The sequence below is a fragment of the Lepidochelys kempii genome, chromosome 11 (assembly GCF_965140285.1).
Source record: "Lepidochelys kempii isolate rLepKem1 chromosome 11, rLepKem1.hap1, whole genome shotgun sequence".
Classification (NCBI taxonomy): domain Eukaryota; kingdom Metazoa; phylum Chordata; order Testudines; family Cheloniidae; genus Lepidochelys; species Lepidochelys kempii.
The window spans coordinates 12,340,713-12,363,572 of NC_136390.1; the positions used below are offsets into that span (position 1 = coordinate 12,340,713).

General features: G+C 40.5%; 1 protein-coding gene across 2 annotated transcripts in view; it reads left to right on the plus strand.

Annotated features, from left to right (window-relative positions):
* The window catches only part of KALRN (kalirin RhoGEF kinase), a 637,223-nt gene that overhangs the window by 492,278 nt on the left and 122,085 nt on the right, over window positions 1-22,860 (plus strand). For both annotated transcript variants that reach the window (XM_073305148.2, XM_073305146.2), the window contains exons 12-15: window positions 3,679-3,848; window positions 6,626-6,800; window positions 17,988-18,183; window positions 21,899-22,065. In XM_073305148.2, the coding sequence (XP_073161249.1) occupies window positions 3,679-3,848; window positions 6,626-6,800; window positions 17,988-18,183; window positions 21,899-22,065 (708 nt within the window). The remainder of the gene's footprint in view (window positions 1-3,678; window positions 3,849-6,625; window positions 6,801-17,987; window positions 18,184-21,898; window positions 22,066-22,860) is intronic.

Sequence of the window (22,860 nt, forward strand, 5' to 3'; positions counted from 1 at the left end):
GGGAGATTGAAACTCAATAGCATTTTGAAATAGCAGCATTCAAAGCTGGTGTAGCATAGGGTGCTTAATAGTTATTCTACACTCGCAGACAAAGTTTTCTTAATCATCTTTTCAGATTTCAGATTTTTGATTAATGTGGTCCCTTGCTCTAAGTCAAAGGCAATCATTTCTAGGTAACAAACACAGGTGTCCTTCAAACCTCCAGTAGGTGCTCTCATTAAGTACTTGAGTAAACTGACAGGGGTGCATCAGATGAAAAAGCTGAAAGTAAAGAGCTGTCTTGTTCTTCCATCAAGTGAAGCTGCCTGTGTATTATAGGTGAGAGGAACAGAGAGAAAGTTGCTACAATACAGAAAGAAAAGTGGCAGATGGTCCAAAATAGGGCCTTGGTTTTCTTCCATAGAGCAACAGTCTAGTGATCAGAGAATTAAATATTTTTTTCTTATTTGAAACTATGATTGCCTTAATTTAAAAAAAACAAAACCCTTATCTATATACAGCTTGTTTGTGGACCAGAAGGGCTAAATATTCATCTCAATCTTCTTTGCAGTTGCAGTTTGCAACTACAAAATTTTCACTTGAATGTATTTTGCATCTGTAAAATTTGTGGATGGATATTTTTTGCAGGTGCATATCAGGTTGTTAACCATTAAAGACAATGATTAATATTTGCATCCATGATTTATTGCGGCAGACCATAATTCAGTAAATGTGAATAAGCAAGTGTACAAAAATACCTCTATATTATTGCTTCATGTAGGTTTTCCAGATTTTTCTATCGTCTTTGTTTTTATGAGCTGCGATGCGAGATGGAGTAGAGACTGCTTTCTTTTTTTGAGCTATGCAGATTGTTGGCACTTATAATAAAAATGGTAATTACATTTGGAAAATATGTGACTGCAAATTTTGCTAATGCTAAACATTCAGGAGGAAAACTTGCTTCCTGCAAATGTATGCCAAAAACTTTATTACAACACATAAATGGTTTAAATGAAAAACTGAATCTGTACTCAGCCTAAAGTGAACTGGCTGCCCAGGAGTAAGCTGCAGCATACATTACACTGACTAGGGAAGCCTATGGGCCACGTACCATATGTCTGATGACTTATTCTTTTCTGTCTGGTTACCCACTGAAAAATGATCTGAATCAAAAACTAACGATTTAGAGATAAAAAAGTTGCCTTGGTTTTTAAAATCAGTTGTTGGAATGGACTGATTTTGAAGAGAAGCTGAGCACTTTCCACTCCCACTGACGTCTGTGGATATAGAGAATGCTCTGCACCTCTGAAAATCATTTAGTGCCCTTCTGGTATGAACAATGGCTCATGCAGATTTTTTAATGCAGTTTGAGGCAGTTTGTTTAATTTGTGCAGCTCATTTGTTTTCAAATTTCCTTAGTTAAAGGCTTCTGTGGTACAAATGCTGTTTACCAAGTGAGATTTTCTGTTGATTTCCACATTCAATTTCCATTTTTTTAGTGGAAACAGATGAAATTTGAGCCTCACAATTACTATGAGCTGAGAATAACAACTCTTAAATCATTGACGAGAAATAGCAGTGCTCATTGCAATAGCAATAGCACATTGCAACATAGAAGTATGACTTGAGGTGCAGAATAGCAACCTTTGACATGATTCTGTGGTCATTCCCCATCACACCATGGGCCAAGTGTGGAAAAGCATTATTGAATCCAGGGAAGGGCTACAGTGAAATGCATTATAAACTCTCTCTCTGATAGGGTTTGTATGCCAAATGGGTTTTTTTTAAATCAATTCAGTAGTTGCGTCAGAATTAAAAATCAATCCCCCAAAAACACAAAATGTTTTACTGCATTGTATCAAGCCAAAATAAAGAGTGTGGCTTCTTGGTCTCACTTAACAACCAGCTTCACCTCCGAGTGATGCTGTAGTACATTTCATTTTATTACTTTCGCTGCTCTTATAAATGAAAGACCTTGTAGTGAATTATATTAATTGGAATTACTAGTAGTACAATACCTGGGAGGTGTGAAATAAAGATAAACTTGAGTCAGATTCCTCTTGCAAGTTGTTTCTGAAATATCTTCTTAATCTTATTAATACTGACTGATCCTTTGTATTAGGATTTCCCAGGGATTGGTGGAGTCTAAAGATTTAAAACCTTCTAGTCAAGGATAACCCTAAACTCTGATAGCTTTTGTTATGCAAATTGTCACAATCAAAGGTCATCCTCTGGAAAAATCTGACATTAATGAGTTCAGAGATTCAGATGCTGTCTCAAGCAAATGTAGACATTATGGAAATGCTTTCCTAAGTGACTTACCCATGGTTACACAAATAGTCAGTAACAGAGTTAGGAATAGAACAGAGGAAGCCTGATTCCCACAACAAATCAATAGGCTTATGGTCCATTGGGCCTCATTCTGAAGAGTAACATAGTTTTACCAACTTCACTGACTCTCCCGCGTAGTTGTCTGTCTTTTATTGATGTGTAGCCCTAACTCTCTTTGAGGAGAATCACTTTATAGCTGCATGAAAAAGCAGACAAAACACAGTCCCACTGTTGCCCAAGGTACTAGCTCTGCACTTTTTAGAATTCCCACAATTGGAATGGCAACACTTCCCAATACAGTGACCTGTCCTGTCACCTTGCACAAGATGCAGCAGAGAGCAACAGAGAATGGGTTAATGGGACACATCAAGTGGAAAATATTCTTTCATAGAGCCATGAGGATTTGCTGGCAGATCGCCAGCTCAGTTGATGCAATTTTACATTACTCTACAAGGCAAGCTTAATGGGGAAACCTCAGTGCTTTGTAAGGGGCTTTGTAACTATCTAGGAGCTTGGGCTTGTCTGCTGTTCAGATTTCAGTGAGTGAACAGCTGTCTGGAAATTCTAATCTAAACACTTAGTAAAATGATGTTTTTAAGTAATAGTCAGGACCATTTAAAATGGATGGATCAGCATAGAATTGATTGGGGTCTCTGTTGTCCAGTAGAAACAAAGACACCTTTTTATTATGTCTGGATTTCATCTAGATCCTAAAGTCACAATCTCAGATGCAGAGGGCACATTACAAAAATACTGTATGGAAAGCATAGTTGACTGGGCACAACTGATTATCAATCAATATCACACACTTGATTTATTTTCTTAGGGCCTGATCCTGCAAGATGCTGAACACATTCAACTTCAAGTAAAGTCAGTGGGATCTGAGGACATGAAAGCTTATGCTCAAATAAATTTGGTAGTCTCTAAGGTGCCACAAGTACTCCTTTTCTTTTTGCGGATACAGACTAACATGGCTGCTACTCTGAAACTCAGCTCCTGATAGGATTGTGTCAATTTAAGGGGTTATAATTTATTTGTTGTATGTAGAGTTCATTGCAGCAGTACATTAGTTTAAGGTTATAGTGATATATAATAGACCGAGATGCCAATTAAATTAAGAAATACAGTGCTTAATATTCTGATATGTGTATTTTACTTTGATGTTTAAAATTAAATTCCATCTACCAGAATCCAGAACTCAATATAGCTTTTTGATTTTGAAACCATAAGTTTAGGTATCATTTAGCATCTGAAACATTTGTGCGTAGAATCTTGATTAATGCTTTCTAAAATGGGATTAAATGATAAAAGGGTTAAATCTCAACCTCTTTCTCTTTCTGATTTGTATTTCTTTCCCCTCCTTCACAGCTGTGGACATGGATGGAAGATCTACAGAAGGAGCTCTTAGAGGATGTCTGTGCTGACTCAGTGGATGCGGTTCAGGAGCTTATCAAGCAGTTCCAGCAGCAGCAAACAGCCACCCTGGATGCTACCCTCAATGTCATTAAAGAAGGTGAAGATCTAATCCAACAGCTCAGGTATGTGTCCTACCTCAGGAGAGATGTCAAGAAATCTGGTGAAGCATTGTGCATTAGGTGCAAGTTAACAGGGGAAATGTAACTTACAATTTAACAGAAGGATTTATTCACTACCTTTTATATTTATGATGGTTCAGGCTCTTATAGTATTTTATTGAAACTGCAAGGAGTGATTTGTAGAGACTAAGAAGAATAGTCTATGAATCAGCATGGATTGCTGTATCTAATGGATTGGTAGATATATAGATTAAATGTTTTTCAGGTGAATATTTTTGAGTGAATATTTATGGAAGTTTGTTAAATGGTTGTGAGCTGAGGCCCAGTAGGTTACGTGATTACTCTTGCTGTATGGAAGCTGTATGCCTGTAAATAAAGCCTGTATAATTGTATAACAGGCCACAGTATTTCACTGTGTGCAGTACATGTAGTTTATTCATGCCGTCAGACTATTCTTGTATTGGCATTTGTATTATAAATTAAAGCTGCTCCTTTTACCCAATTTAGAATGCGCTAGTTGACTGACTTTAAGAAATGTTTCTGTCCTCTCGGTAAATATGAGTTTCTTAAACTTTGTTCCTATCCAGTGTGAATTTATCTTATCAAGAAATTCCACCCCAAGGGTCACGTTCTGCTCTCATTTACACTGGTTTTACCCCAGTTTAACTTTGACTTCAGTGATGTTTTACTGATTTTTCCTGGTGTGACTGAGATTAGAATCAAGCCCTATATTTTTGTATTGTGAGGGTTATCCTAGGATGGAGAATCTTCCAATACCTGCCAGGAATGTAACCAAAAGATCATCACTAAAACAGAAGAAGTAACTTGTTTAACGGGAGTTCACTAAATAAGATTTTTGGCAGTCACAGTAGTACTCTTCTTGAGTCTTCCATACAGAGTCTATAGATACAAATTACCTCTCTTCCTTCCTCCATGTGCAGCTATGTACATTCTACTACAAGAACTTCTGCTATATATAATGTGATTATATAGAGCTTGGTTGTGATTCAGCTGATGCAGCTACATGGGGGGAAATGGGGTGTAAATGTCTCTGCCTCACTGTACAACTGCACAAGGCTTACCTGGATCACAGGTAAGCCTTTTGAGTGCAGGAGGGAAGAAAGGGGATTCCTTGCTTGATATTTCTTGCTGTGAGCCGATGGGTAAGAAAGGACAGAAGTAGGCAGAGTCTTGGTTCCATGGACTACAAGCTAGCTGGCCAGGAGTGTGGGGAAATGCTCTGTGTTTGGTAATAAGCTAACTCAGCATACTTCCCCATGCAACTGTGCAAAACAGGAGCTCAAGTCACAGTTTCTTTTTGGAGCTCCTACACACCACGCATTATACAGGGCTAGGAGTAAACCCTTAATCACCTTTCAGTATCATGGTTAGGTTGCACAGTTTATTGCTGCAGTCCCCGGAATTGATGTTTCAACATGGTTTTCTTTTCCCCAAGACAGAATCACAGACTGATAGGGACTAGCAATGGAAAATGTCTGCTGGTTCATCCTATTACACTACCAGGGCAGGATTTTTCCTTACAGTATATTTTATAGTGCTTCAAACTGTCTTATTTTAAATGTCTCAAGCAACGCAGCTGCCACTGTGTACTTTATGGGGAAAACAAAACATAACTTTCTTTGGCATTTTACTTGTTTTAACTTAAGCACCAAAACTTCGGCACTCAATTCTGTCTTCAGATCTGCCTACATGGCTCCCGCTGAAGTTAGGGGAAGCTACACTGGCATGTCTGAGGAGAGAATTTACCTTTAATGCCCCGAAAAGCTTATTTATCCACAGAACCCACAGGACAAACATATATTAAAGAACCCAAGCTTCCAGATCCCTACTGTTAAATGTGAGAGAGCCAGCAATGAGGAAACGGACAATAATGAAAATAGTTTCTGCCCTGTATTTATAATGCACAACTGTCTTGGGGCCAGATTGTGGCATTAAGGCAGACCCCTGCTATTAAGATGGTGCAACCTGTTCCTCCTGACTGCTTGAGCTGGAGAGTAGGGGGTGGTGCTATGGCCCTTTCTCCTCTCTGCTCCCTTTGGAATGATGTGTGCTCTGGGGGTGCATAGCAGAAGCAGTTCCTGAACACCCCTGGGGACATGGATTGTACAGTGAGGGAAGATTCCTTGCACCCTACCCATCACCCTGGGCACCTACACAAGGGCAAGTCACAATCTGTCTTTTAGTGTTTTAAAATACTTACAGTGTTGGAATTTTTCCCTGGTTATGTTTCATTCTGACCAATTAATCAAGGGGAATCAGAAGAATCCCAGTCTTGTTAGGCTAAAATATTGGCAATTCAAACTCTCTTAACTCACTAGCAACAATGCAAATGGTGGCATAATTTAACTTGTAAAGATCTACAGCGTGTTAGTAGCAGCTTTGAGGATGATGCTTCTGAGACAGGCTGATTGTAGAAAGAAATGGGTCATTTGGACTAGAATTAAATGGGATTGCCAGTCAGATTCCTCAAAAGATCAGTTCAGATTTATGTGCCATTCTGTTCCCCTCCAACTCCTTGTTAGTGTATCAGGGTCAAAGTGTCACAACATGTGAAAGGATGTGCTCATTGTTTTGACTTTGTGTTGAGTCCAGGAAACACAGGATTTCAACAAGCAGAAGAAATGAGCATTGCATATACCTTCCTCCAGCCCTTTGTGCTTCGGCTCACTTCTCAGCTGTGCACAGAATTGAGAGTGTTTAATTCCTGCTCTTTTCTTGCATTAATGCTGAGCTTTAACCATTCTCCTGCCTTGACACAGGGATTCAGCGGTATCCAACAATAAGACTCCACACAATAGCTCCATCAGCCACATCGAATCTGTCCTTCAGCAGCTTGATGAGGCCCAGGTACAGATGGAAGAGCTCTTCCATGAACGGAAAATTAAGCTCGACATCTTCCTTCAGCTCCGGATTTTTGAACAGTACACCATAGAGGTAAGAGCTGTGTGGGTGACCTGGGAAAGGTAGCACTGTGGAGGTGGTGACTATGTCTCTGACTAATACTCTAACAGGATACACAGAGTTCCAGGGAATCACAGAAGACTTTGATTACACTGAGATGTCTGGTGGAACTAGGAGGTGAATAGAAATCAGTTGTTAACTTGGAAATTTAGAAACCAGTAATATGCCTTTGTGACATACTGATAAAATACAAGACACGTTCATGTCTGCCCAGCTGATTGTATTCAGAGTGTCTGAATGCTTTGGTGACCAGTTTTATGGCATGCATCGTACAGTGGCTTACATATGCCCCTCATGTACATCTGTCTTTGCTAATCTAAAGTTCACGATTTTTTGCTGGTGAGATTTTTCTCTTTAGATGCATTTTATGGCTTTGAACCCCTCGATGCAACAAAATATTAAGCATCAAATGAAGGGTTCTCTTACAAATCAGGCATAACAGTTGTTTTACATAAAGGGGGAAAAGAGAAATACTGTACAAGAAGCCCTAAAGTACTCATCATGTAATTTTATGTGCCTGGGAGTAGATTTAAAAAGAGGTCTTATATCTCTACCTTGTACTCCTTTTTTTAAATCAAATGCTATTGTTGAAAAAACTGTTATCAGTGCACTAAATAAATGAAGTTTTCTTGGACTGAGTAATTTTAAAGAGATTTTTAACAAATCTGAATAAATATTTACCTTTAAATCAGATGGAATGTGATACCAAAGCATGGGATGTTAATTAATTTGTGTCTCATGTATGCTGGAACATAGTGTTGTGTACATAGCCCATATGAGGTATCAACTTGCGACTGTGTCTTTCTTGTGGTGGTTCAGAGACACCTTTGGGAGTGAATAAATCTGTTAATGTGGCGCTTTTTTTGAAGTGTTCTATGATGATATATTCCTAGAGATGTTGCATGTAATTCAATAGGTGTTCTGATGGAATATATTGATAGTTAATGGAAACTTTAGAATGCTACATAACACTTCATAAGAGACAGTTTATTTTAAGTTAGGACAAGAAATAGTGTTACATTATAGTAGATGGAAAAGCTGTGAATGCAGATTCCTAGATGGGAATTGATCTATAGCAATATGCAACAGATACAGTACAGACCCACATTTCTGTATAGTCATATTTTGTAGGGAAAGCTATTCTACAGTTTTTGCTATAAATATAAATAGAACAGTCTTGTTAAAATAGTTCTTTGCATACCATTCACATACAAACACTTGGATATCCTAATACATACTCTTACACACATGGTATGTTTGCGCAAGAGCAGTGGTTGTCTTAAAAACTCAAACTTCTAGGTACATGCAATAACCATGGCATCTGCATATGCATAGAATAGAAGATACTGTGGTACTGCAGAGTGGCAAATGCTGAGTATTTAATGACTCCCACTCTTCATGAGCATGTGTGTACATGCATGTATATATATGCGTGTACTTTTTAGACTGAAATCAAATTAAATGCAAACTATATAGGTATGTTTGCATGCAGCATACACTGGATGTTCATAGTGGAGCTGTGTGAGCCTTTCATTAAGAACTCCAAATCACGTGAAGCTTTCTGAGTTTCATTGCAGACCGCAAGCCTGGGTTATGTACACAGCAGGAAGATTAGGGATGTTCCATGTGGCAGTATGGCTTCACCGTGCCTCCAACTTCAGCAAGTGACACCATCTAGCTTTGAGGGAAGATTTCAGAATTCATTCCAGTTATAACTCTTTGCCCTTATGCAGTGCTTTTCAATCAAGGATCTCAAAGTGATTTTCCAAGGTGGATAGGTATCTTTATCCCTGTTTTATAGATGGGGAAACTATGGCACAGAGCGGTGACATGACTTGCCCAAGGTCATACAGCTGGTCATGCTCAGAACTGGGTGTAGAGTCCAGGTCCACCGTGTCTACTTTATCGCTGTGTGGGTATTTGCTTTGATGCACACAGACACATCTAGTAGGCCCTGACTCAGCAAGGTGCTTGAAGTTCAACATGTACTTTGACCTTGCTGAATCAGGGCTGTAGTGACTAATAGGGGCTTGAAAGAAAACCAGTGATGTTACTTTGATTTACTATTGTTTATGTGTGATTTTCTCTTGTTTATTATGAGAACACTAGAACTCACACTACAAGAGTCAGAGAGCATGTTTCTTATTTGCATCGGGAATCTGATAGGCAGAGTCTTGTAGTTAGAGATCTCTTTCTTTAAATGAAATGTATAACTATGACACATAATTCATAACCAATGACAAAACAGAAAAAGTTTGTAGCCAGATCAATATAGGAACTTATAAATAAGTCTAGCTGCCAAGATTAGTCTTCAAGCAAGGAAATCAACTTAAACGACAATAAAATGAAAAGCAATTTGAAATGTATGTTAAATGTCACCTTTATATTATACATCTTAAGCAATTGTTGATTTGATTCAGCTGACAAAAGAATAATCTTTAAACAGATACTAGATTGCAGTCAGTTGTCTCAAAACTATAATAAAGACTCCTGTGTGTCAATAGTGGAACCATTATCAGAATTAACAGAGCTATTTTATCCTATTTTTAATTTGGGAAGCCAAAAAGATATTCCCGTCATCATAATTAAGAAACCTGTAATGCTTTTGATCTTTGTTTATTCTAAGCGTGGCAGAGAAGACAACAGAGGCTGGGAGACTAAGAGCAACAAATTATACCTTAAGCAAAATGTGTTTTTATTGATGGTGGTTGGCTTGAGATTTAGCTGGAAATTAAATTTTTATATTTTTATTGTTTTCCATGATGGCCCAGGTTCTCAGGTGTGGGTGTAAACTGAATATAGAAGCAGAGGCTGTGCTGTGTAAATAAAGCATGCTGATACAATGGACACCACTGTGATTCTCAGATCAATAATTCCTTCTTCTGTGCTGGTTTAAGTCCCCTTCTATCTGTCCAGAGAGCAGAGCTACCTCTGTCATCACCTGCAATCACATTCCCGCCGTGCTCTCATGCTGGAAAACACTGTCACCATTCTGACTGATTAAGCATGCCTTGTCATTTAAGATATGGGAGTGAAGCCCTTCCCTATGGTGGAAAGCTGAAGTGGCTAACCATAAGTGAGAAAAGATGCATGGTAGAGGCACTTTTGTGAGCACATCCTGAAGTCTGTGTTGTGCTTTCAAAACCAAGGCATTTGATGGACATGCATAAGATTCCAATGGCTTTCCTAGAAACTGTCCTATAGCTGGTTTCAGAGTAACAGCCGTGTTAGTCTGTATTCGCAAAAAGAAAAGGAGGACTTGTGGCACCTTAGAGACTAACCAATTTATTAGAGCATGAGCTTTCGTGAGCTACAGCTCTACTCTGGTAGATGCATCTGGCTCCATGCCCCTCCCCTCTTGTCAAGCTCCGCGTTGCCTACTCTCCCTTCCACTCTACCAATGTTCCCAGCCTTGTCCACATTTTTCTCAGCTTCTGACATCTTCCTGCCTTATTCCCCATTGTCCCCTATGCATAATACAAGCACCCAGAGCTCATTCACAAGGCCCCTACCCAGTCCACATTTAAATCCCTCTTAAAGTCCCTCTTCTGCTGTGCTGCTCACAGTGAGTAGTACTGATTTGTATGTTAATTGCCTGTTGCCCCTCCATGACTTAATCTCTGTGTGCTTATCTGCCTAGCCTTAGGTTATGAGCTCTTTGGAGCAGGGACTGTCCCTGCCTTAAGTGTCTGGAAAGTACCTAGCAGGTGGTGGGTACTGCTGTAAATAAATAATAAAAATAAAATAACAATGAGGAAGTCAGAGCCATGTCTTTTTGAATTTCTAATTCCTTTTGTTAATATAATGCAATATTTAAATGATGTGACTAATTCTAGCGCTCTTATATGAGTCATTGCATATCATTTCTATAATTATATATAAGGGTTATATTAAATCTAAAAAGAACATAGGATAAAAATGCAGCAAAGCAGCAAAGATCACAGTTAAAGCTAAAATTCCATTCTTAACTTAATCCATTGTTCTTTGCAGATAACCTACTAAAGTCACCCTCTCTTTAGAGTGCCTTGAAATAAATCTGAAAAATGGGCTAAGTTAAGAATGGCTTTTGTTGCATTTGGGCTTGTGCCTTTTTCACTACTGGAAGATTTTGCCTGAATGTTTTTTTTTAAATGTTTTCCCCCCTTGCTTATTTCTTTTAACTTTTAGGGTGATCAGGAATACCTGGCTATGTGCGAGGTCTATCTGGAAGTCTCTGCAGATATAGATTGTTAGTGCTCACACCTTGATGGAAGTAGTGGTGGTGAAATCTTTAACAGAAATGGCTTTCTCCAAAATGCTCATTAGGCCTTGAAGTTAAATAAGTGATAATAGAAACAGGCAAAAACCAAAGAGTTGAAAACAGTCTTACTGAAAATCCCTTCCAATCTCAGTGGCTCATCTTTCACCTTACTGTTGTGTCTCCTGGCAATTCTCCACTACAAGACTCTTTCCTTGGGAGCTTCATCCACTGCTTGAAGCTGCTTCTCCATGGTGGAACCCAGAAGGGGCATCTGCTGAAGGATCACCAATCCATTCCTGGGGCAAATGCCTTTTCTTACTTAACTGCCCCCATGGACATTATGAAGAGGATACAAATTGCACCCCAACCCTCCTCCTTCCTGGAGAAATAGTCACACCCTGTATTGTATTTGGTCAAACATCTCTATTTTAATTCCAAGCATCTGTCTGCTTACTGTTTTCCATATCCCTTGTTTGTCTAGCTCGCTTTTAAAGCTAAAAATATGGAGGATAGTTTCAAAGCTACAAATGGCAGTTAAGTGCCTAGCCACTTTGACTTTCAATGGGAGTCAGGTCCTAACTGCCATTTGTGCTTTTGAAAATCTAACCCCTTCTCTCTGGCTTCCCTAGATGGTGAAATCCACATTACAGGCCACTTTCTTTTGCGGTTCCTCTCGTAAACTTCCTCTGAGAATTGCCTTAAATGTCCACTCTGTAGATTTCTGTTGGAGTTGGAGCTTATCTATAAACTTTCCCTCCTGCTCTGGTGCTTGGAATACAGATAGATCATCTTCAGAGTTAATTGTACTCCACGAACACTACCTATACTTCCATTTATTTAGGTGCATTGGACTTTATCCATTCTGCAAGGAAATCTGCCATCTGTGTGTATTTTCTCTCCAACTTGTATCACTTCCTTTTTTATTTAGAGAAGAGGTATTCTACCTAAAAGTGAACCCACGGTGTTTCTGTTGGTGATGGCAAACCAGCTACAATCAGTTAGGAACTCTTGTCTGCACTAGGGACTTCTGCTTCTTACTCAAGTCAAGGCAGATGTTTGGCATACGGATATTAATCCAAAGCCATGTAACGTGATTTGTTGTCTTCTCTTTCCTGCTCCAGTCCTAATATATTGGATAATCTTTAGATAGTGGATATTTGATCTGCTTTTTGACTAAGTATATCGATTCCAAATTGTGACTGGCAACTGGAAACAGGCATAACAGACTACTGAAAGCTTTCAGATACCCCAGTGACAATGGATTCTGATTTATAGCAGCTTCATTAATTACTCTTGGTTGATAGTCCTCCTTTTATTTAAGGGACCTACCCTATTTGGTGCCTGATAGCCCACATTATTTTATCAAATCAATGTAGATTTCAAGACAGAAAGGGACTATTATGATCATCTAGCCTGATCTCCTTCATAACACAGGCCAAAGAACTTCATCCAGTGGTTTCTGCATCCAGCCCAATAACCTGTGTTTGAACTAGAGCAGGGATCGGCAACCTTTGGCCCGAGGCCCGCCACGGTAAGCCCCCTGGTGAGCCCAGCCGGTTTGTTTACCTGCCGCGTCCGCAGGTTCGGCTGATCACAGCTCCCACTGGCCGCAGTTCACTACTCCAGGCCGATGAGGGCTGCGGGAAGCGGTGGTCAGCACATCCCTTGAGCCGCACCACTTCCCCCAGCCCCCATTGGCCTGGAACGGCAAACCGCGTCCAGTGGGAGCTGCAATCTGCTGACCCTGCAGACACGGCAGGTAAACAAACCATCTGGGCTCACCAGGGGGCTTACCCTGGTGGGCCGCGGGCCAAAGGTTGCTGATCCCTGAACTTGAGAATACAAAAGCAATATTTCTTCCCAGTTTTAAGCCAGGGATCTTTCACATGATGTGAACATAGTAACTGTTACATTAAAAGGACATTATTGTCAGAAGGTCAGGCTGAAAGAGACAGAGAACCATTTGACCCTTGTTGAGAGACATTAGTGGAGGTGCTGAGTATTGAACTGAGGGGCTCACATGTATGAAGCATATGTTATATCACTGAACGTTATCCCCAACTAATATCTATAAAATGTGCTTTGTCCTGTATTTTAGCACCAGTCATGAAAAGGCTTATAGCTGTGATGGAAATGAATGACACTGTTCTACAAATAAAGGGTTGTGAGGTGCTGTCCCTCAGAAACATGCTCTGCCCTGGTCATGCTGCCTATTCCCCTTCCACAATCATTTACCACTAAAAGCAGGAATAGTCTGAACAGGTGTGTGCGCATAGAGACCATTGCCAGGGTCAGGGCTAGTACATGCCTCTGACCACCCTACGGATCCCATAGGCCTTTCTCTGCAGGGAAGCTTCTCCAAGACTTTGCAGGTGGTCCTATAAAGTAGCTGCCAGATTCTTCCCAGTGATTCTGCCATCCACTTTCCTGGTGTGTGTCTGCAAAGCGCCACCCAGAATCCATTCTGTGCGGATTTTACAGTCGCATGCAGTCCATGTTCTTTTCTATTTCTGCCCTTGGAGATTCACAGCAGATGCTCACTGTGGACAGAAGGACAGAATTTGGTTCTTTAGTCTTGTCTTATACTATGAAAGGTCCCTGGGTCACTAAAGTCTGCTATGTGCTGAATTTCGTTTTCCACCTTTACCATTTCGTTGGCTCTATTTTTCCTCCTATCAAATCTTGCAGCTTTGATTTCACTTCTTGGCTCTTCGGGCTTAACATGAATTTGGAAAGGAACAAAAGTCTTCTGTCAGGCAGTAACTCACTTCACTGTTATTTATAACTCACTTGAGTGTCACTTTCCAAGTTTATAACATTAGCAGAGTCTTTCACATGAATTAGCTGTCTGCTCAGAGATACAGGATTTTTATGGCTTTGTACAGATAGATCTGTATAGTTGACACTCAGAAATGAGGATTCTTTGTTCAAAATCAGGTTCCAGAGATCTTGGCTCATAAAATATGAATTACATAATAGGCATCATAAAAAAGATTCCAGCCACTCCTACTTGTAGAGCTTTTATTTTTTCACATACATCATATTGGATGTCCTTACATTTTCACCTGGAAAGCGAGGCTCGAAGCTGTCTTTTAGAGACATGTTCAGTTTTTTATATTTTGGGATTCAGAATCCAAAGCATCAGAGCACAATCATTGCAATGACATCGTCCATATACCCACTATCAACCCATCCAGTGTGGCATCTCTGCATATTATCAAAAACAGGAGGAATGTATTGTGATACCTTCAGAGCCACCCCACACTGAAGCCTGTCTTGCAGTCTGAGAGACAGGAACAGGGAGCTTTCTGCAGGTGTAGGATTCATAAAAGTGACAGCTTCATTCTCCCTTCCTGCTCCTGCCATCCACATCAGTCTGCTGGCAACGTTCTGCTCTTAGGTGCACTAAATAGATGTCATTCTATGATCTGCTCTACTAATCTACTCTGCACTCCTCTGGTGAGCTGAGTGCTGGAGCTGAGATCCGCTTGCTCTCCATTTCCACTGCCAAAACCCTGGGTCATGCCATGGTTCTGTCTCCCCTGGATTGCTGTAAACACCTCCTCAGCAGCCTCCCTGACTCTCCTCTCTTCAGTCTAGCCAACTACTAAGCAATCTTCCTCTCCCTCTGCTCTGGCTATGTTAGACCTTCATCACCATCTCCTTCCATGTACTCCCTGTCTTCATGTCCAGGCTCTGCCCAGCTCCTTCATTGCCTCTATATGACCTTCCCTCACTCCCCACCTTGACTCTACCCTGCCCACTCTTCTGCTGTTTGCCTGTTCAATGTCACATATTCCATCTTACTTGACAAATTAACCCTGTGAGAGACCTATATAGATTTTTTTCTTGCCATGGAAGAATATTAGAGATAAAATGGGTGAGGTAATATCTTTTATTGGACCAACGTCTGGTGGTGAAAGACAAGCTTTCGAGCTTACGCAGAGCTTGGAAGAAGAGCTTTGTGTAAGCTTGAAAGCTTGTCTCCAATAAAAGCTTGTCTCCAGAGGCACTCTGTACCTCAAAGCAGCACTCTAGAATCCCCATATTCACCACTGTCATATAATTATATGTTTTGTACAAAGTTTGCCTTGTGAGGTATCATTTTAACAGCCTTGATCTGTTGAACACCAATGACCTGTGAGATTGTATGTGCTATCATTGTACAGGAAGTTATGAAGTTTTGTTGTGTGTGTGTTACTGAAATGTATTGTGAGGTTGAGAACACCCACAACCAGCCTTTCTGGTACAACGGTGGAATAGCCAGGTGCACTGATGGCCCACTGAAGGGAATCCACTCTCCCAACCACCATCTCAGAGAGAGCGCATATACAATGGAGACTAGCATGTCATAGTAAAAGATCTTTCCAGCAAGCTGTAAGAAACTATGAAGAGGTGAAATGACATCATGACTTGGCCTCACTTTCCCTCCTACCCCCAAATCAACACCTGGAAACACGTCTAGAGAACAAAGACTTTGAACTGTGGGAGGGTGGTCCCAGGCTGGAAGGCAGGTCCAGCCTCCGTACTGAAGATCTGTGAACTGTTTGTATCATCTCTCAGGGTGAGACATTGCTTGATTCAAATCCTATTTAGTTTATAGAACTCAAATTGTGAATTTAATTGTATTTCTTAGGTAACCAACTTTAATCTCTACACATTACTTTTAATCACTTAAAATCTATCTTTTTTATATTTTACCTAAAACAGTGTATTTTGGTAGGGGTGCTTGGAAAATCTCAGCTCAGTTTACAAAGGCGAGTATGTCTCCTCTCTACATCAAGGCAGTGGCGGACTGGGTAATGAACTTACACTGATCAGGCTTCTGACCAGGGCAAAACAGTACAGTTCTGGGTGCAAGGCTGGGGAGCTGGGGATGTCCCTGCTTGTGGATGTCTGTGTAAGTGCAGGACCTGTCAGATGTTTGTGGCTTGGCAACAGCATCACAGAGTGAGAGGGAAACCCAGGTTGGTGGGACAGAGGGTTCAGTAGTCCCACAATCCAGGTTGCACCCCGGGAACCCCATCACAAAGAGATATTACCTCTCACACTGTATCCCTCTAATATCCTGAGATCAACATGCCAACATCAACACTGCATTCAACACTGTGCATAGACAGCCACAGGATGGAGAGATACTTTCTCCACAGTAGAACAGAATCTCCACTATCCTAAATATGGAATTTGTAAGAGAAATCAGATGTGACATATTATTGGATTTCTGATTCCTCTCTGTAACTATTATTCATAAGTGCATTTAGGTAGTTTCCCTAAAGCAGGTGCACAAGAATGTATTCGCATCTACAGGAAACTGGGCAGTACTTTGATTAACTCTATTATACATTTTCAAATGACTATGTTTTAGCAGCCTGACAATCAATGCAATGAACTATGACTGGCAATATTCTTAATAACTAACAAAAATTAAACCTCCTTCTGATCCAGTAAAATTATATGCCATTCTACCAACACATGCAAGCAAAACAGGCTTCATATGGAACCTCAAGTACTATAGTCATTAATAGTGGAAATCCATTCTCACTTTAAACTGTAGATATTCATTGTGCTGTCTATAGCTTAAAATGAGGTCAAGTCAGCCTTAGTCCTTCTAGCTGTCAGTAGAGGCTCTCTCTTTAAAACCCTTTCTAATTTTCTACCGAGCTCCTTCTCTGATTTCCACCATGACCATCTCTCTAGGGCTTGGTAATTGTTCGAAAATCTGCCAATAAGCCACCACATTCCAGAGACTCCAATTAACTGAGAAGTGTGAGTGAATCATAGGCCACGGGAATCAGGAATGGCACCAAAGGGACTGTAAACAGAGATAGTTATTATTTAAAGTTAATTGAGTGGAATGGACAAAGGAATAATCAGAATAAAAATGGAACACCCTCAGGATCTCCTGTGCTCTGCCTTTCACCCTGCGACTTCAGTCCCAGGTTTGTAAAATGGTCACAGATTACCTGGGGTGAACAAATCTGTGTTTCTGCTTTTTTCAAAGAAGAGTCTAAAAAAGGTTTCTGGGCTTGTGTTCTCATTTTGAATTTAAAACTGTGTCTTTTAAATCCCCATCCAAAACAACATGTAAGGACTTGGAGCCAGAAATCCTTGGTTCTGTGCCCTTGGTTTGCTTTGTGACCATGGGATAAGACACCAAAATTTTCAAAAGTGGGTTTCAAAAGTTAATCACCTAAGTATATATTTAGGAAACCACAAATCCCATTGATTTCAGTGAGAACTGAGGCTCAGCATCTCTGAAAATGGGGCATCTTTCACATAGGTACCTAAATACGGATTTAGATGTCTAACTTAACAGCACGATTTGATTATCGTTACCTTTGTCCCTGTTCTTCATTTCCTCCTACTGCTTTTTATGCTCACTTGTTTGTATCTAGTTGCAAGTGTGATTCTGCAGAGGCTAATGCTATTGGACCCATTTACTGTCTTGGTACTATTGGGCAATAACACAGTAAAAATAATAATAGTAGATTAATCCGGCCAATTGTTATAATGAAGAAACAGAGAACACAGAACAAAGGAAGCAAAGTTAGCCAACCTCTCCTAATTACTGCTCGATATTGGTGTAGAGGTTAGAGCTGGGAACTGTGGTTCTGTACCTAACTCTGCTACTGGCTTGGTGTGACGTTGAACAAGCCACTTCTGTGCTGTATTTTCCCGGCCTGTAAATGGTGTAACAGTACTCACCCACCTTTTTCAAAGCTTTGAGATCCACAGAAGAAAAGTGCCATGCCAAGGGCCTGTTCCAAAGCCCATGGAAGTCAACAGGAAGACTCCCCTTGATTTCAAGGGGCTTAGGATCAAACCCTAAGTGTGGAGTATTACGATGATCCAAATACTGTTTTGGAGTAATCTTTTGTTGGCTTCTAGTGCATACAATATGTGGCTTTTTTTCTTTGAAGGTAACAGCAGAGTTAGATGCCTGGAATGAAGATTTGCTGAGACAAATGAATGATTTCAATACCGAGGACCTCACTCTGGCTGAGCAGCGCTTGCAGCGCCACACCGAACGGAAACTGGCCATGAACAACATGACCTTTGAGGTTATCCAGCAAGGGCAAGATTTGCACCAGTACATCATGGAAGTCCAGGCTTCAGGTGAGCAGGACACTTTGCTTAATGGGCATCCATTTACAAAAATACAAAAGAAAACACACAATCTGTGAACAGAGTCCTAGCCAGGTAACTGGCTGGTAACTGGATATTCTTCCTTCAAAGAAGTATTGGAATGTACATTGTTTTCAGTATGAACAGGGCATAAGATGTTGGAATTTTACTTGCAGTGTCCACTTGGAAGTTAAGATAAGCACTTGGTTGGAAAAAGCTCCCTGGCATGTGCTCCTAAACAGCAGTCTTGAAGCATATTGGTAGAGAAGTTGCTTTGTATCTTATATCCTGCTTCTCAGCAAAAGGTTCAGGTTTCCAGTGAGTACTGTAAAATCCTGATTTTTGCATTCTCACCCGGGGAAAATAATCATTCAGATTAATCTCTGCATACTGTCCCAGAGGCTATAATTACTTGTGAGATGCTTAAATCTTCTCACATGCCTTGAAAGGCACACAGAGCAATTCCCCCACCCCCTTTAATTAAGATAAGAAGGACTGCTCAGGATACAAACAAAACTGATTTTCTTGGTCTCCTCCCATTCTCTTGCAAACATTTCACCCCAAGATACATTCTGGCAATAGTCAGCATAATTCAGCAAGCTCAGGTTAACAGAAGCTCAGTAGCAACTAAGAGAGAATGTTGCAGGGTAGGAAACCAGGTACATTGGGTGAACCATATGTGGAAGCTTGCACAGCGTCTACTCACATGAGCTATTACCAGCAGGATAGTGAGTTTGTGTGTGTGGTTTTTGGGAGGGGGGTGAGGGGGTGAGAGAACCTGGATTTGTGCAGGAAATGGCCCAACTTTATTATCATGCACATTGTGTAAAGAGTTGTCACTTTGGATGGGCTATCACCAGCAGGAGAGTGAATTTGTGTGGGGGGGTGGAGGGTGAGAAAACCTGGATTTGTGCTGGAAATGGCCCACCTGATGATCACTTTAGATAAGCTATTACCAGCTGGACAATGGGGTGGGAGGAGGTATTTTTTCATATTCTCTGTGTATATATAAAGTCTGCTGCAGTTTCCACGGCATGCATCTGATGAAGTGAGCTGTAGCTCACGAAAGCTCATGCTCAAATAAATTGGTTAGTCTCTAAGGTGCCACAAGTACTCCTTTTCTTTTTGCGAATACAGACTAACACGGCTGTTACTCTGAAACCTAAGGTTATTCAGTGATTTAGTTAAGACCTGATTATGTTGCTACCACTAATAGAATTTGGGCAGTAGTTGTGCTAGTTAGCATAACTACTTATTTAAAAATTGGAAGTCAAGTCAGAAATTTGACTTCTGGCATCCATGCAAACAGAGTGGCCTTTTCTTAAAATTATCAATGGACTATGTGGGTGGATTTTTTTCAGATTTCATCTTATTTTGGCAAATTAGGCTTTTTATAATATCCTAATTGGTTAAAACATAGGCAAAATGTGATGCATAATATAGGCCTGATCCAAAGCCTGTTGAAGTCAATGGTAGTCTTTTCATTGACTTCACTGTACTTTGAATCACGCCTTATATAAATGTGTATAATTTAAAAGGTCTGTAGTTATCCAAGTGATAGAAGAAAAGATACATAGGTAGGCAGATTGTACAATGCACCAAATTATGCTCTCAGTTACACCAGCATAAATTCAGAGTAAATCTGGTCACTTCCGTGCTGTTTCTCTAGATTTATGCCAGTATAACTGAGAGCTGTGGTGTATTTATGTTGTTGTACTTGTGGCTACTCTTTTTAATAAACCTGTTTAAGAGCATGCTCCACTCAATACCAGTCTGTTGAAATCCCCTTCAGTAATGAGATGATTGAAGAAAACAGAAACTGCGTTCAGTTTATTGAAAAAACAGTTGTGCTTACATATCACAAACCTCCAGGTGAGGACGTTTATGTGTGAAATTATTCCAAAAACACAACGTAAAAATGCTTTCTATTTTACAAATCCACCTTTGAGAAGAACGAGCTCTCTTGTTGCATATGCTGGCAATGTGGCATAAATCTGTGTGACATGTGGCAAGCAAGAAAGGGCAAATCATTCATCACTGGGAGAGCAGTCTGCCCTTGAATAACATCCTAGGCAGTTTACTGGTTGCTGATGATGAGTTAGCACAGTCAAAACTACATCAGTCGAGTGTGCATGATGGAAAACTGTGAGTTTAATATCAAATAGGCAGGGTGAAGTCAAGCATACAAAACACCAGCAATGTCCTAAGGACACAGTACCATATGCAGACTAATTATAACAAATATGCACGATGCCTGGCAGTTAGAAGGAACTTCACTCCCAAGAATGGGAGCATAAATTAAATTTCCAGACCCTAAATGTGAAGCCTGGGGCCATTCCACCTTATTTGGTAATGAAGAAGCTGTTTTGTTTTGGCTGGGAAAGAGAATCAGCCAATCAGTTTTACTCCGATGTGGCTTTCATGATAAAACCAGAGACTGGAAGAGACAAGGTGGGGCTGACACTGGGTTGCTTTGGTTTCTAATCCTGCCCTCGGAGGATATCACTGTGACAGAGGGTGACAGTCATGGAACTCTGGGACATAAAAACGGTGCTTCACATGAAATGCCTCTAAACATAATTTCCCTGCTCCCTGTACAACAGCTGTCCGCTGCAGGGAGTGGGGGGGGGGGGGGGGGGGAGAACAGCGCAGTGGTTTCTCACACTTACTTGAATCTGATTATTATAATTATTAGGATCCTGCTTCTGTTGAAGCCAATAACAAAATTCTAAATAACTTCAATGGGAGAAGGATCAGGTCCTGACTGATTTATGATTACATGGATTACAGTAGTGTGGAATGTCAAATAAAGACTCTGGCCAAAGTCTGTCAGTTGCACTGGTGAGGTTGCATGTCAAAGAGGACAATATACTGCTCTGCATTGTTTTTCTTGGGACTGTTACACAGTGAGCCAGATCCTTTGTTCCAGTAGAGCATATTCAGTGCCGGACTTTGAAGGATTGGGGAAGGGGGCACTAAGCCACCTTTTCAGGCTTCCAGTTCTAGAGTTGGTTTGGGAATGATTTGACACATGGCATAATTGAGAACAGCCTAAAGGATAGTAAATTACAAGAGTGTTAATGGTCCCCTTAGGACCCAGAAGGACTTTAGGCACACTCCACATTGTGGGCTCCCAGCCCATCCACCATCTTAAATTGAGGACAGGAATTGATCGATCTTTCTTTCTTTCTTTCTTTCTTTCTTTCTTTCTTTCTTTCTTTCTTTCTTTCTTTCTTTCTTTCTTTCTTTCTTTCTTTCTATAATCAAAGAAAGAATGTGTTTATATGATATTGATTAATGAAATAACATAAGGCTGAGGGAGTATTTTAGTCTTTGATTTGTTAAAATTCATAAAGTATTTTTTAAAATTCCCAGTTCCACATCACCAAAACTGTAGTCAAATCATCTCCGTATGGACAGTTTCAGATGAGCAAAACAAGGAGCAATTAACATAGAAATGTCATTTTATTGGTACACACAGTGATAGGACAATACAGTCATAGCATTCAACAAACATGTGCATCAGGGTAAACCATATGTTGTTTGTGAGAGGGTTTACCAAGAATCAAGAGAGGTTCAAATCAATGTGACAGGTGTTAGAATTGTACTGCAAAAGGAATTGCAAATAAATGAAATTCTCTCTCTCTCTCTCTCTCTCTCTCTCTCTCTCTCTCTCTCTCTCTCTCTCTCTGTCATTTTGTTGTAGGCATTGAACTAATCTGCGAAAAGGACATTGATCTTGCGACACAAGTGCAAGAGCTGCTGGAGTTCCTTCATGAGAAACAGCATGAGCTAGAGCTTAACGCCGATCAGACTCACAAACGGCTAGAGCAGTGCCTACAGCTCCGGCACCTACAGGCTGAGGTCAAGCAGGTCAGGCTTTCTTCCACAGCCATTAAACCATTTTGTGATAGCTTAAACGTGTCTTGAAAGCAATTACAGTATGCGCAGGCTGTTAAAACCATTTCTGCCAAATTGCCTCCCTTTAGGCGTATGGAGTGTTAATCCTTTTCTTTAGCAGTACTTGATCTATTCACGGGTTCCAAAATGACCCTTTACAAGTAACTGAGGAGTCTGTTCCATGTTCTGTGCATGTGCAAGACCCCATGAATATTTATGGGAGTTATGTTCACCATCCTTGCAAAACTGACCCCATAGCTTTTAAATTGGAGTGTGCTTCAGAACAGAATGTCCTCTGGGAATATGAGGATGTGGGGTACAAACTGAAAGCATTGGTCTCATTATGGATATCTCAATGCCCAGGTCTAAAGCTGACTCCACTCTAGTTTGGCCTCCTTACTTAATTTTTTGCATGATTACTGATCTGTGGGGAGCTCGACCAAGGTTATCATCTTTGGTTAAGATGTAGAACCCTGACTATTTGTAGTCTTTAACCTAGGATCTCACAATTTTAGGGTGTTAGTCTGCTAGTCCCAATTACATTAAAGCTCAGTTAGTTGTGCTTTGCCTACCTAAATTTCCCAGTAGCTTCATTTGGACGTGTAATATTTCTTCACTTGCTGTCCTGTGCAGTTTCATGGTGCCTCAGAGCTGCAATTTTTCACTCCAGAGGTGGCTGCATTACAGTGAAATGACTATATGTCCTAATTTAATGGGACAATCTGGGTTTTTCATAGGATGCCCCGGGTATGTCTTTCTGATCACTTG